Genomic DNA, 16,401 nt, shown 5'->3' with positions numbered 1-16,401 from the left:
ACCGGACAGCAAGATGTCCCTGGGACCTCCAGTTCTTAGTAGTAATAGTAGCAGTGGTTTGTTTCAGAAGAGTGTTACGGTGTTTCCTGTGGTGTTGCCAAATCGTGCTTTTAACAATTCATCTAGGGTCAAATGAAAAGTAGATCGTCCCCGAATGAGGTGGCGAGAGTTCATAAGAAAGCCTTTAAAGGAATTGGGAATATCATGGATGGGGTAAACAGTGAAGCTTTGAACAGGTTGTGACCGAGGTGGAGCCCCCTGTGTTGCGCTCAGGGGGCTCGGTGCTGCAATAAGCTGGTAGTAGTAATAGTAGGCATTTAGCTTTTCTGAGAGGGATGGACCCCTTGTAGTCTTACGAGTACTCTTGGATAATTGAACTGACAATTAAAAATAGGGGTTTTATCATTGCAAATTAGATAGAAAATAAAAACCTTATATCAGAATTCATTTGTGCGAATCAGTGGAGTTTACAATAGAAATTTACAGCATATGATGTTTCAATTCCAAATTAAAATTTGGGCGACGGGCGATGTTTGATACCCATACCTGTGCACTGGGTGGAGGGGGTTACTCTCAGATTCGTTGTTGGAACCCTCACTCATTGAACAATAAAGAAAATGGCATAAACTACATCTATATATGTTATAATCATCAAAAATGCTTATAGGCAAAAAAAATCTGCCTTGTCAAACTGCAGTTTGGATTGTGTATAGCTTTAATTTTATTTTAAATTTGATTTCAATTTCTCTAATTCTGCTTTGTAACCGCTCCACTTGCAGCTGCACCAGTAGTTTTTAAATCCCGTGAAATCCATGTTGAACTGCCATGGTTGCCTCTTTTGTTTTCCATATTCTTTGACGGGAAAGGGATAATTTTTTACTGAAAAGTTCTTTTTTTGAGATATTCTCACGAAAACAAAAAATTAAAAAATCAAAAAAAAATCTCCCTTTGATATTGATGTAAATTTTACCCCCCCCCCTCTCTCTCTCTCTATTGTCGTGAATTGGCGCCCCAAACGTGTAATGCACATTGTCAGTTTAAGCAATCATTACCAAGTGTCACTGTTCTACTTTAGCATTATTAGCGCTATTCATTTTACTATTAACCGGAAATGAAGGATTCTTATAACCGTTTTTCGCTAGGTAAGATATTCCTTAGTTAAGACGGGGCAAATAAAGGGGACGAGACTAATAAAGGAGAGGATGGCGTGGTATCTTCTAATCTTCTTATACGTGCATTAAGGAAAGGCAAAATCTGCTCTTTTTCGATTTATGTATAAGCCTCTTAAGCCTAGATCACAATATTTTTTTCGTTTAACTGGTGTAGTTACTTTTCTTTACTGGCTTACTGGCGTAGTTTTCTTTACTTTACTTGATTTTCTTTACTGGCGAATAACGGTAGCTAGAATTCTTCATCTCTTGGTAATATTATAAATAGGGCGAATGATGCTAAAAGCGAAAAGATGGATAGCGAAAAATTCGTGTTCGAAACCTTATTTTTGTCGTGTTCAGTTAAGTATTTTATTTCTATTTTTTGTTTTTATGGGAAAGATGTGTATGAGTTGGGCCATTCCATATTTTGTTCGGGAATAGTTAAACAGGCAAAGGCTTCTTGACATTCGATGTCTCAAGAGCCCAAAAGACACTTTTGGATAAATGCCAGGTACTTATTTTAGAAGTAAACAATTTGTAAATATCTTTACTTGGGAAATTACATTGAACTGATTTTGTGTGTACTATTTGGTCTTAAGAGTTTATAATTGTTTTGAACATCTATACCTGTTCTAAATTTTTATTTAGCACCTTAGACTTTAAATCCTTTGTCTGTTAGGACAGGAGTTCGAGTCCTTGTGTCGCCGGTTTTTTGGTTTGGAACGGGGGTCAGTGGCTGGACTCTGTAATTTCAGCCAGAGTCGACCCAGCTCTAAATGGGCACAGAGATAAATCTTTCGAAAGTAAACAGGAAGAGTGTGCAAAATCACAGGATGGCTGTGATTTTTTTCAAATCACAGCCTCCCCATTGCAACTCCATCTCCCAACTCCCGGGTAGTTGGGTATTATTCCGGGTAGTAGTATATTATTTTCATCCCCCAACTCCCCATAGCCCTTCCTGACTGAAGCTGAGATCAGCTCCGCGGGTAGGGATTGTGAAGTATAATGCCATTTTATTTTCTTATGTATTTATTTTTCTTTGTTTCGTTTTCACAAAACATAAGAAATCATGCGTTTTTGCAAATTTTTGACAATTAAGTTTTTTTACTTCAACATGAACGAGTTTCATAGTCACAAAAAAGATTAATGGATTAAAAGGATTAAAAATATTCTGCAGCACAAAAGACATTTAAATTAATGACTAGTTTAATTTAAATCAATGGTTAATTAATTGTATAACAATTAAATCATGACAGTTATTACAGGGACTATAACTTTCTCAAATATTTGCAAACCAAGTTTAAATACGTATGTGACTCAAAATAATACTAATAAAAACAAATAAAAATTGCATAAGCAATACAAAAATTTTATAAGTCAAATCATAAGTCTGTCCCAATAATGTTATTAAATGTTAGTAATTTAAATGTTATTAATTTTTATATATATTTATATCAAAATGTATTATATTTGTATCTATTATATCTACATTTATTATATTATGTTTTATAAAGCTTATTTATATATCATTTATGTTAATATATAATATATATATATATATTTCATCTATTTTTTTTTTCAGGTCATATTTATGAGGATGTACTCCCACCGCCTGACAGTATTCCAGTCCTTAGGTATGCTAAGAAGCAAGAATATTTGTAAAAAGTTTCAAAAGTTGTTTCATTTTATCGGATTTTACTAGGTTTTCCAATTGTCGCTGATATTGTATATTTTATTGTCTATTTTTAACTTCTGTCACTAATCTTTTCATGCTGAAATTTAGATGTTGAATTTTTTGTAACTAGATTCCGAATTCGACCCGTATTTCAGAATTCAGAGCGTATTTTTTTTTTTGTCTGAGGCTTTTTTTATCCTTTCTTTGTTTATTTAATATCCCGTACGAAAATGTAATATGATAATCCTAATTAGAGCTTCAAACTAATGTTTGCTGTTAAAGTCATTTTCAATTTATCTTTTTTCTTCGGATCAATATCAAAAAATAAATTAAATTTTTAATCTAAATTTCAGAAATTGAAATTATGAATTACGTTCTGATTTTGTGAAGCTTGTACTTTCTTTCTCTCATCCTTTTTTTTCTTTAATATCTTGGCGCAGGGTGACAATCCTGCTCGAGGCTTTATACAAATGTTCGTCATCAAATTCGTTTTTTATTTATTCCTTTTTTTAACAGCAACGACAATAAAAAGCTGAATTTTTGTAGTTTGAATATCAAAATTTTTTTCTCTTATCCTTCTTTTTTCTTTAATATCTTGGAGCAAGGTGACAATCCTGCTCGAGGCTTATACAAATGTTCGTCATCAAATTCGTTTTTTATTTATTCCTTTTTTAACAGCAACGATGATAAAAAGCTGAATTTTTGTAGTTCGAATATCAAAATTTTTTTCTCTTATCCTTCTTTTTTCTTTAATATCTTGGCGCAAGGTGACAATCCTGCTCGAGGCTTATACAAATGTTCGTCATCAAATTCGTTTTTTATTTATTCCTTTTATTGAACAGCAACAATGATAAAAAAGCTGAATTTTTGTAGTTCGAATATCAAAATTCGAGAGCATATATGATTATGAAATTTTTTATTTGTTTGACATTTTTTTCTCTTTTTTTTCTGGGTAGTAACGACAAAAAATAGGTTTCATTTTTGAAGAGGGTTTTATCCATTTTTGAATGTGTGTTCTCCAGGAACTTTTTTTCTAAATTTTGTCGAGTCCTTTTGCTTGGCTTGAATGATCGAGTTTTACTAAAAATAGCTTTTTAGATCAAATTACAAACTATCAAATATTCATTAAAAATGCAGCAGTTTTGTTCACATGATTCTTTAAATTTTACCTATTATGAATCAATTTTTATAATTTTGTTTATTCACGGACTCTCAGAAATTCTATTGGTATTTGCCTAGAGAACTAAATGGAGAGAAGGAAACATGTTAAGACAACAAATCTTACTGCATAAGATGCAGAATAAAGTTAACACATTTTATCTTTTAGAATGTGTCTAGCACATTTTATCAGAGTTAACCTTTATCTTCATTTATTTCTGTGTTTTTTCAATTTTTCATATATATATTAATATTTTTTTTTTTTTAAATAGCTTTTCTTCAGTTTTATATCATCCCTGAAACAGAGCCCCCTATACAAAATTTATTTGTTGATGACGTTAAAGTAATTGCAGTGGCGTTAACACAAAATTCACAGTAAAGACAAGACAGTCCTATAAAAAAAAATATAGATAGCGCTTTGTGCCAGAAAAACGGTTAGAATCTTGAGTTGATAGTGCAACATTTAGCAGACTTTTCAAAATTAAACATTTAGTTTTCAAAATTAAAAAATATTGGTAAATTTCGTAGAAAAAGTGGAAAAACACTGAAATTTTTGAAAGTTGTGAAACACTGAAACAGTGAATATAAAGGTTACCTGCATGTAAAATGTATTAAGTATAACTATTCTGCATATTGCTTTCTTAAAATGTTTCCATCTCTCTACGTAGTTCTCTAGGCTTATGCCATTTTATTTTGCAGCCAAATTGCAAAGTTTTTCTATTTGATAATCTCTGTTTAAAAAAAAAATAATGACAGAGTCACAAATACGAAAGGACGAATCAAAGTTTAATTATCAGAATGCTTCCTAGGATCTATAACAAAATAGATTGACTCCAAACTATGACTTTTGTCATTTATACGTAACATTTAGACTAAACAGTTAACATAAATAGACCTGAATTCCTGAAGCTTATCCTTGAACCCTGCTCTTGGTGAAAGCTTTGACTAATTTCTTTTTTTTTCTTTTTTTAATTTACCACTTTAGAATTGATTTAGAATTTTACATTAAAGTTATAAATGTAAAGAAGAAACATTTCTGTTTGCGCAATTTGCGAAATCATTTGTACATACACAACTTCAGATCGTTTTGGCTTTTGTTGTTTAGTCTTTCGCAACACTGTCGACGGGGTTAACTTACTTGTCGAACTAATGCTACGTTAGACAATTGTCTCTCAAAACGTTAAAACTCTATTTAAAGGAGTCTACACTACGTTTTACGCTAAGCTTATAAATACAAAGAAAAGCTGACACAAAGGGAGTTTCAACATTTGTTACTCCCATCATGGGAAATCGCAGAAGATCCCTTTGAAGAAGTTTTGCGCTAAGCATATAAATAAAGGGGAGTTTAAATGTTCGTCACTCCTACCATAGGAAATTGCAGTAACTCCCTTTAAAGGAGTTTTACGCTATGATTTATAAAGGGAAACCAGAAACTAAGCGGAGTTTCATCAAAACTTCGTTCAAAGAAGTTTTGCGATAAGCATATAAAAGGGGAGTTTCAACGTTTGTTGCTCCTATCATAGGAAATTGCAGAAACTTCCTTTAAAGGAGTTTTAGGATAAGCTTATAAATAAAAGAAAAGCGTAAACATTCGCGAATTTCAACACCTCTCCCTTTAAAATGGTTTTACGTCAATCCTGTAAAAGCGAAGAATGACAAAAGCAAAAAGAGAAAAAAATTTCAAGATAGAGAAAACAAACGGGACTACGACCAGTAGAAGAAAAAGACAAAACTAAAACCATGCGAAAAAAAATAAAAACTAAAATTAAATAAAGAATATATATAGATATATATATATAAATTTTTTGTCTTTGTTTTAGACTTCATTTAATCTAAGTTTTAGATTATTTTAGATTTTATCGTTGTTTTAGCGTTTCCTTCTACTGGCCGTAGTCCCGTTTGTTTATTCATCTTGAGAATTTTTTCTCTTTCTTTGTTTTTATCATGGCTGGCCAGTTCGGCTTTAGATCTTTCATAAAAAAGGATAGAATCTAAAGGGATTTTTGTCAACATACCCTTTAAAAGAGCTTTAGCCAAACTTATAAATAAAAACAGAAATAAAAGGATGTTCGAACAGTTCTTACTCCTTCGTTATGAAATTGTCGAAGATCCTTTTAAAGGAGGTTAAGCTCTGCTCTGCTTAAAGGAGGAGGTGAAGCTCTGCTTGAGGATTATCTCCAGTCTCATTATCTTTCTTTTGCTTTTATTTTGAATATTTCAGTTTTAGGATAATGCAACACTTATTTTTTTTTCCCCTTTTGACTTTTTGTTTAAGTGGTTGTAATAGCTCGTATGTTTGTACTCCTTATTACGGTGAGATAATATAGAGACAGGACTCCACTTTTATTTTGGAGTAAATATCATGTAACTCTTATCCATTATAGGAGTCGAGAGTTAACTACTGTAAGGGGTATATATACCCGGTTTAGGGTCACGCATCCTCCAAAACTCGAGATTGTTACAGTTTTTTCCAAAAGTTCTTATATTTTCTATATAATTCGTTTTATTTCAGTTATTTCGAATCAATGCTTCCTCATCCCTGAAAACATATTCCATATGTTTACATAGCTTACTACATAACTTACATAAAACATACATAGCTTAATACTCGTTCAAAACTTGTCGAAAAATTATTTGCTAGTTACACACAAGTCTGGCCATCTAGGGTATTTCGGAAATTTCTTTTTGGGAGGGGGAAGGGTAAAAGCTCATCTTTAGGTCATGCTTTTTCCAGAGTAGGGAGGTGGGTCCATGGAACGAATTTCAGGGGATTTCCTTCCCCTCTATGTTAAGACATGCAGTTACTGTTATTTTAAGAGGAACGAGCAGTTATTCCCCGAATTTTTCGGCGTTTCCCGAAATTTCCACGAACGAACATCAGATTCTCCGAATTCACCCTGAAAATTTAACAATTGCAAATAGACATACGTTAACACGAAATACAAATCGTTACTTTTCGTTGACGTTAGCCTTCGGGGAGACTCAGGGAAACCTCGAAAAATTTAAAGATACTAGAAGCACGGGTTCAGAGTTTAGTTTAATTATCATTTGTTTAAAATTGTACTTATTGATGATTTAACGTGTTGAATTATGTCTCACCCCCTCCCCTCATTGCAAAATTTTTGTCTATGTAAAATAAAATATTATTTTCGCACGCCTGTCGGTACAGATGTGAAAAAGGCGGGGAATCTCAAGCATCATCACGAGATTGCTTAGGACGTGGGGGGGGGGGGGGGGCAAGTGCTACGAGGAGCTTTGTTTTTAGTGATATTTACGATTTAGCGTGTTGTCCCCTTTTTTCTAACTTTTCCTACATCAAATTTGCTTTTTTTTTTAACTAAGCTACCTGATTTCCGTCCTTGTTTGTTTTATATAGATATAGTGCTGACAATCATAATCTTCACGTATTTAGAAGCCTGTCTGACCCAGTGATATTTCTTTCTTTTTTTTACTTCCTCTACAGACAGGTAAATTTTGTATTGCTGTGTACACGCTATAAGTTTTTGAAATTAAACTCGAATTTAATTATGTTTTACTGGCTTCAATAAAATCTTCTGCCAATATGGCTATAGAATATTTATCAAATAACATAATCATAGCAACATAATCATAGCAACATATTTGGCTATCGAATATCAAAACATAGTAGTAATTTTGGGCAGATTTCCTGCTTATTTGTAGAAGTCCTGGGAGTTTGCATCTCTAGGATCTAAAATTGTAAAAAAAAAGTAATAATAATAATCTAAAAAATACAAGGCTTTTTCTGGCAAAGAAAACTTTCTTGAAACCTAATGAAAATTTCTGCAGGTCTTTGTTAGTAAGTTCTGATTTGAGTCGCCAAGTAAGTGAGGCACTTATTGTTTTCAAGTATGAAGCCTATGGGTTCACTCCAGGAGGATAGAAAATTGTAAAAAAAAAAAAAGCTTTCAGTCTAAAAATATAAGCTTTTTCCGTCAAAGAAGACATCGAACCATATACAAGTTTCTGCGAGTGCCCTTGCTAAAAAAATTTCATTTGAATTTTGAGGGTGAGTAAATTTAGTGATTTCCGAGATTTAAGGTGATATGTGGGATAAGGCCTGGGGGGTTCACCCCTGAAAGACCGAAAATTTAAGAAGTAAAATTTTCAAACTCTGTGAAAATTTCTTCAGTAAATTTTTGTTTGAATCGGCAAGAAGTAAGGGTGAAGGATTTAGTGACTTTTAAGGTCTGAGGGGGTTTCTAGGAGGAGGCCCACAGCCATTCAAAGGTGGCTGGGCAGCTACCCGGCTGGGGGCTGCCCACTTTGATCAAATTTGTTTTAGATTTTTTTGCTTATATATGATTCGGGAGGGGCACTGTAATTAATTTAGCCCCGGGCACCACCAGCCCTAGAAACGGCTCTGAAAAACCTGTGGGGCTCAACCCCCGAAAGACCGATCAAAAATTATTCTGAGAAGATAAGTCTTTTTTGATAAGGAGAAACTTTTCAAACCCTTTGAAAATTTCTGTTGGTGCTTTTGTTCGTAAATTTTTGGTTTGAATCTGCAAGAATTAAGGGCGAGGGAGGTCTGAAGGGGTTTCTAGGATGAGGTCCAGATCCAATCAAAGGGGGCGAGGCAGCTGCCCCGGACGCTGCTGCTGGGGGGTTGCCCAATGTGATCAAATTTTTCACTTTGATTCGGTTTTTTTTACTTATATTTGAGTCGAGAAGGGGGCGCTTTAATTATTTTTGCCCCCGCCACCACCAACCCTATAAACGGCTCTGATGAGACCTGGGTGTTCGCCCCCCCCCCCCCCAAGAAAAAAGACCAAAAAAATATTTTAAAAAGATAAGGCTTTTTTGGTAAGGAGAAGCATTTAAAACACTGTGAAAATTTCTGTAGGTGCTTTTATTAGTAAATGTTTGGTTTGAATCAGCAGGAATAAAGTATGAGGCATTTAGTGGTTCCTGAATCATTACAAATGTTTTCTGAGACTGCTCTGGCTAAGCATGACAAAACGAAGGTAAAGTAATTCACAGCCGGTGAAAGAAGAAGAAAAATTCAAATATTTCGGCTAAGACCACTGCTCAGCAGATCAGCCATGTTTACCAAGGAAAATAAAGATACAAAGAAGTAGATAAAAGAAATTTTTAAGTAGATTATATTAGTCAGTAGTAAATTTAAAGTAGATTAAAAATTGCAGAACAAAATAAAAAGAAATTTTTAAGAAGATTAGATTAGTTAGTAGTAAATTTAAAGTAGACTAAAAATTGCAGAACAAAATAAAAAGAAATTTTTAAGTAGATTGGATTAGTCAGTAGTAAAATTAAAGTAGATTAAAAATTGCAAAACAAAATAAAAAGAAATTTTTAAGTAGATTAGAATAGTCAGTAGTAAATTTAAAGTAGGTTAAAAATTGCAGAACAAAATAAAAATTTCTAAGTAAATTAGATTAGTCAGTAGTAAATTTAAAGTAGATTAAAAATTGCAGAACAAAATAAAAAGAAATTTTTAAGAAGATTAGATTAGTCAGTAGTAAATTTAAAATAGATTAAAAATTGCAGAACAAAATAAAAAGAAATTTTTAAGTAGATTAGACTAGTCAGTAGTAAATTTAATGTAGATTAAAAATTGCAGAACAAAATAAAAAGGAATTTTTAAGTAGATTGGATTAGTCAATAGTAAATTTAAAGTAGATTAAAAATTGCAGAAAAAAATAAAAATAAATTTTTAAGTAGATTAGATTGGTCAGTAGTAAATTTAAAGTAGATTAGAAATTTCAGAACAAAATAAAAAGAAATTTTTAAGTAGATTGGATTTGTTAGTAGTAAATTTAAAGTAGATTAAAAATTGCAAAACAAAATAAAAAGAAATTTTTAAGTAGATTAGATTAGTCAGTAGTAAATTTAAAGTAGACTAAAAATTGCAGAACAGAATAGAAATAAATTTTTAAGTAGATTGGATTAGTCAGTAGTAAATTTAAAGTAGATTAAAATTTGCAAAAAGAAATTTTTAAGTAGATTATATCAGTCAGTAATAAATTTAAAGTCGATTAAAAATTGCAGAACAAAATAAAAAGTAATTTTTAAAAAGATTAGATTAGTCAGTAGTAAATTTAAAGAAGACTAGAAATTGCAGAACAAAATAAAAAGAAATTTTTAATTAGATTGGATTAGTCAGTAGAAGAGAAAGGCTATTTCATCTTCTTTTTACACTGAGGTCGGCTGGAGGAAAGGGTCAGTCGAGATATTTTCTTTTTTCACTGTGTCATAAAATCTTACTTTTATTTTGAACTTTTGTTCCTTTTTACTTACATATATTTCAGTAAAGGAGGTTTAAAACCAATCAGGTTTTAGAAGCCGGGGTTATTTGCCTCTTCAGAAGTAAGGAATACTGTGATTGGCTTACGAAAATACGGAAAAGACTTCAAAAAATAAAATTAAAGCATATTTTTACCATAGAATCATAGGCAGCGCAATACCGCTGCCTAAGTAAAGAATGATGTTGACACAATGTATTATTTATTTTCCATACCAGGATACTTCGTATCGAAGTAGTTGTCGTAGTAACTTCGAAAAGGGCTCATTCGATCGGAAATTGGAACGGCTAGTACAGTTTTTAGCAGTCGAAATTTATTGGAAGACAACTAACACCCCTTCCACGCCCACCATTTCCCCAAACCCATTCAATCAAAATTTTGAGATACCCATTTTGTTCAGCGTAGTTAATTTCGAAATATAAATTATGTTTTTGAAGAGGACACTCCCCCACAGCCCTCAGGGCAAAGGTTTTAAGTTATACCCTGGGGCATATAAGAACGATGTTGGCACAATGTATTATTATTTTTTTTTATTTAGACCAGGGCACTTTGTGTCGAAGAAGTTGTCGCAGAAACTTCGAAAAGGGCTCATTCAATTGGAAATTGGAGTAGCTTGTGCCCTTTTTAATAGACGAAAGTGATCGGAAGGCAACTAACACCCCTTCCAAGCCCACCATTTTCCGAAACACATCCAATCAAAATTTTGAGATAGCCATTTTGTTCAGCGTAGTTGATTTCCAAATAGAAATTATGTTTTTGTGGAGGACAATCCCCCCCCCCCAGCCGTCCGGGCAAGGGTTGTAAGTTATTCCTGGGGGAATATAAGGTTTTTTATAGAAAGCGTTGCCGTAGAAACTTCAAAAAGGGCTCATTCGATTGGAAATTCAAAGGGCTAATGCCCTTTTTAATAGTCGAAAGTGATTGGAGGGCAACTAAACCCCTCTCACGCCCACCATTTCCCCAAACACATCCAATCAAAATCTTGAGATAGCCATTTTGTCCAACGAAGTTGAAAGTTTTGGAAATTAGGTCTTTGAGGATGACAACCCCCCCCCACAGCCCTCGGGGCAAGGGTTATAAGTTATTCCCTCTGTATAAGGTTTTTATAGAAAGAGTTCGTAGAAACTTCGAAAAGGGCTCATTCGATTGGAAATTGAAATGGCTAGTGCCCTTTTTAATAGTCGAAAGTAATTGGAAGGCAACTAACACCCCCTCCATGCCCACCATTTCCCCAAACACATCCAATCAAAATTTTGATAGCCATTTTGTTCCACGCAGTTGAAAGTTCTGGAAATTATACCTTTGAGCAGGACACTCCCCCCACAGTCTGGGCAAGGGTTATAAGTTATGCCCTGGGGGCATATAAAGTTTTTACTGAAATCTTTGTCGTAGAAACTTGAAAAAGGGCCCGTTCGATTCGGAATTCAAAGGACTAGTGCCATTTTTAATAGTTGAAAGTAATCTGAGGGCAACTAGCCCCCCTCTCACGCCCACCTTTTCCCCAAACACATCCAATCAAAATTTTTAGAAAACCATTTTATTCAACGTAGTTGAAAGTTTTGGAAATTAGGTTTTTAAGGATGACATCCCCTCCCCTTCAGAGCCCTCAGGGCAAGGGTTGTAAGTTATTTCCTGGGGGCATATAAGGTTTTTTATAGAAAGCGATATTGTAGAAACTTCAAAAAGGGCTCATTCAATTGGAAATTGAAAAGGCTAGTGCCCTTTTTAATAGTTGAAAGTTGTTGAAGGGTAACTAAGCCCCCTCTAACGCCCATCATTTCCCCAAGCACATCCAATCAAAATTTTGAGATATACTTTTTATTCAACGTAGTTGAAAGTTCTGGAAATTAGGTCTTTTAGGATGATAAGCCCCTCAGAGCCCTCAGTGCAAGGGTTGTAAGTTATGCCCTTGGGGGCATCTAAGGTTTATATAGAAAGTTGCAGTAGAAATTTCAAAAAGAGCTCATTTGATTGGAAATTGAAAGGGCTAGTGCCCTTTTTAGTAGTCGAAAGTGAATGGAGAGTAATTAACCCCCTCTCATTCCCACCATTTCCCCAAACACATTCAATCAAAGTTTAGAGATAGCCATTTTGTTCAACGTAGTTGAAAGTTCTGAAAATTATGTATCTGAGTATGGCAAACTCGCCAGAGCCCCCAGGGCAAAGTTATGCCCCTGGGGCATATAAGGTTATTATAAAATAGCGTTGTCGTAGAAACTTGAAAGGGGGCTCATTCAATTGGAAATTGAGAGGGCTAGTGCTCTTTTTAATAGTCGAAAGTGATTGGAGGGTAAAAAACCCCCCCGTCACACTCACCATTCCCCAAACATATCCCAGCAAAATTTTGAGATAACTATTTTGTTCAATGTAGTTCAGAGTTCTGAAAATTAGGTTTTTGAGGATGACCCCCCCCCCCCAGCCCTAAGGGCAAGGGTTGTAAGTTATGCCCTGGGGGTATATAAGGTTTTTACAGAAAGCGTTGTCGTAGAAACTTCAAAAGGGCTCATTTGATTGGAAACTGAAAGGTCTAGTGCCTTTTTTAATAGCTGAAATTGATTAGAGAGCAACCAACGCCCTTCTCACGCCCACCATTTCCCCAAACACATCCAATCAATGTTATGAGATAGCCATTTTGTTTAACGTAGTTGAGTTCTGGAAATTAGGTCTTTGAGGATGACAGCCCCCTCACAGCCCTCAGAGTAAGGGTTGTTATTTATGCCCTGGGGCATATAAGGTGTTTATACAAAGCGTTGTCGTAGAAGCTCAAAAAGGGCTCATTCGATTGGAAATTGAAAGACCTAGTTCCCTTGTTAATAGTCGAAAGTGATTGGATGGCTTGACGTTTTTATAGTAAAGATCGATGTGGGTACAATGTATTATTCTTTCTTTTTTTTTTTAGACCAGGGCACTTCGTATCAAAGGAGTTGTCGTAGGAACTTCGAAAAGGGCTCATTCAATTGAAAATAGAAAGGCCTGATGCCCTTTTTAATAGTCGAAAGTGATTGGAGGGCAACTAATCCCCCTCCCACGCCCACCCTCCCACTTGCCCATTATGTTTAGAAACCAAATGTTGCTTTAAGATCAAAATGCACTGTGTTAATCCTAATTCTCAACAAGGCATCTCAGCAGTATCCCAAGAGCGACTGAGGGTATTATGTTCAAACTTTCTGGGCTACTTCTGCTCTTAAAATTTAACCAAATCAAAATAGCGTAAGTGTATCCAAGCTATCAAAGAAACTAAGCAGATTTTTTTGCGAATGGTATCAAGTTTTCTATTTCAGGTCAACTAGAGGAGGTATGAAACAAAACTAAACACTACTACTTGTGTCCAGATTTTTAAAAGGGTGTATGTTGTTAAAAATTGCTGAAAAGTTTTCTCCAGCATAAAAATAACAGGCCCAAATATAAAGTCTTAGAAAACAAATAGATTTAGAGTGTTATTTTCTTTTTTTCTCAAATGACTAAGTCAATATAAGACGAACAGAAATTAATTAAAAAAAACTTTTTTCACGATATTTGTTTTTCAAAGAAAAGTAAAGAACTCCATTAAACCAAAAATGAGCAAAAATAAAATCAAATAATCTACCAAGTGTGAAACTACCATAAATCAACATCGATAAATAAACGAAACTCAAAACGAACAGAAGTTACAATAGATAACCGAGTCAAATTCAAAACGACAGAAATTAACATGAGTTGGGCTCAAAACCTCTATGCCTTCCCAAGGCCAGAACATAATTTGCACTTTACTGGCAAAAATACAAATGAATGTGCATTGTCAGTTTAATATACATATACTGATACTTAGTAATCAAAATGTTAATATTATTTGATTTATTAAAGTTATAAAAGTAAAAACATTTATACTTCAATACGCTATTCTATTTATTTCTTTTTTTTATATATATATTTCCATTTTCTTTGCATATTAGTTTAGACATGTGGTGGGCAATTTAGGGTTTGCTAGAATTGGTCATTTTATCGATTAAACTCGCGATTTTCAACGAAACAAAGTTCAATCACAATTGTAATTTTTGAAACAATTTCATTTCAACTGTTTCTAGTGCAATATTTTAATATTTACTATTTAATAATTCTAATACTATTTTATAATATTTTAACAATTACTATTACATTTTAATTAAAATACACTATACATACCCCATTCTCGGGTCCCCAAGAATTTCGACAAGGACCTCCACTAAGTCGTCTTCAGTGCTAAAAAAAAAAGGAATTCCTAGGAAAAGGACTTTTGTCCAATCCAATCGGTGTATCTTCTTTTATTTATTTTGGCTGGTTTTGATTCAGTGTCCGCTTCTCGTGAAGTTTATTTCAAAAGGTTTTTTTTAGCACTGAAGACGACTTGGCGGAGGTCCTTGTCAAAATATATGCTTATTTTCCACTGGCTGACACTACCCTCGTTTTTCTCGACTATTTGATTTTTCAATTTTTCTTCTTTATTTCATGCATTTGTACAAATTATGTCGAGTCCAGGTTAGGATGCTAATTCACAAAAAGTGTATGTGTGTGTGTGTGTGAGAGGGGGGGGGGGGGATGTATTTTTCAAAATCAAGGGTAGGAACATTTTTTTTGTTCTATTTTTCTCAATAAAATACCAAAACAAGTTATTTTTCAATGAAAACACCTCAGTGGCATTAATTCACTTAAATTTAGGGACGGGAATGCATTTTTACCATACCATACCAATGGTATACCTATTACCATGCCATACCATTTCTTTTACCATACCTATAGGGGGAATTCGTTGTTTTTTCAATGGAAATACGAAAAAAGCTATTTTTTAACGAAAACAGCGGGAAGTTATTTACAATATCTGGCGGGGGCACAACCCCCCCCCCCACCCCACACCAAAGACGCCACTACATTTTACTACCACTTTCTTATCGGCAATATCTGATAAATAAAACACAAAATAAAGGGCTTGACAATATAAACTACAAATTTTACAGATAATTCACATCTACGGGTGAAGGATGACAGATTGTGCCTTTTGGTCATCCATCTAGGGCCTTAAGAAAAGCATGCCATCCTTTAATGAGGCGGGAAGAAATCATACGGAGGGATTTAAAGAAAATTGGAATGTCATGGGAGGGAGTAAAGAGTTAAGCTTTGAGTAAGTTTGGGTGAAGGAACTTGAGAAGCTTTGTTGGCCACGGGCGGCTTCGTGCTGCAGTGAATTGCTAGTAGTAATTATTAATATGATGATTGAGCTAAACTAACGAGCAGAAGTGAAGGAGAAATTGTTGTGGGAGACCATCCACATTCCAACCGCGGGCACGTGGAGTCAGGATTATTATTAAGCGCAAGTTTTGAGCAAAAAAAAATGTACCTGTACAAATGAACATCCTACTAAAAAAAATGCTATCAATCCTCAATTCTGCTGAGGAAGTGTTTCAATTTCTGGTTGAGTTTTTGTCGAGGCGAATATATGTACTCCTTAACGTTTAGAATCTCTACAGTTTGTTCGGGTATTTATAGGTCTAAGATTTTCAAAAAGTTTCAGAAGATAATGCCATTTTTTTTTTGCTGGGTCGGTAGAGTCCCATAACATCTGATTTGAGTGATCAATATGTACTTGTCTTCTTTTTTCCACTGTTTTTCGGGCCATGGAGCCACGGAAGAAAATGTCCATTTTCGTTGTTAAACATTTATTATTAATAAACGGACTTGAACTTAAAGCACAGCTATCGCATCTAAACAGATAACAAAAGAAAGAGTTGTTTTTCTTATGGCTGATCTCTGGTCATTGCTCAATTTACTAGTTATCTAGGGGGGCACGTGCTCCCCCTCCCAATTGACCTCTTGGAGGAAATAATATATTTCGACAAAATGGAAATAATATCTTCGAAATGAGGAAGTACTAGGGCACCCCAAAGAACACTGGTTGCTACTCGAGATTGTTTGTTTTGGGGTCTTTTGTCTTAAGTGTTCTTCCAAATGGACTACAAGCAAATTGCTTTCAATCCATGTTGTAATTTCCTCATTTTGCTTTAAGCAATATTAGGTGAGTGCAACTTACCAAATGAATTCCAATAATAAACCAAGGAAAAATGGAAAAAATATTCCTTAGGTTTGGGGACTTCAGGCTCAACAAGAGCTTTTACAAACAAACCGT

At 34.2% G+C, this 16,401-nt stretch overlaps 1 protein-coding gene across 2 annotated transcripts in view; it reads left to right on the top strand.

The window, feature by feature from the left end:
- LOC148942534 (uncharacterized) overlaps positions 1-7,509 on the top strand; it is a 112,971-nt gene extending 105,462 nt beyond the window's left edge. For both annotated transcript variants that reach the window (XM_089102134.1, XM_089102135.1), the window contains exon 11: positions 2,734-7,509. In XM_089102134.1, the coding sequence (XP_088958260.1) occupies positions 2,734-2,813 (80 nt within the window). In that variant the 3' untranslated portion in view covers positions 2,814-7,509. The remainder of the gene's footprint in view (positions 1-2,733) is intronic.
- The last annotated feature ends 8,892 nt before the right edge of the window (positions 7,510-16,401 follow it).

Source organism: Artemia sp. Qi Xiang Cuo, chromosome 16 (assembly GCF_049724085.1).
Source record: "Artemia sp. Qi Xiang Cuo chromosome 16, ASM4972408v1, whole genome shotgun sequence".
In the NCBI taxonomy this organism is placed as follows: domain Eukaryota; kingdom Metazoa; phylum Arthropoda; class Branchiopoda; order Anostraca; family Artemiidae; genus Artemia; species Artemia sp. Qi Xiang Cuo.
The sequence above is the reverse complement of the archived record's forward strand: the minus strand, read 5'-3'. Positions and strand labels throughout refer to the sequence as shown.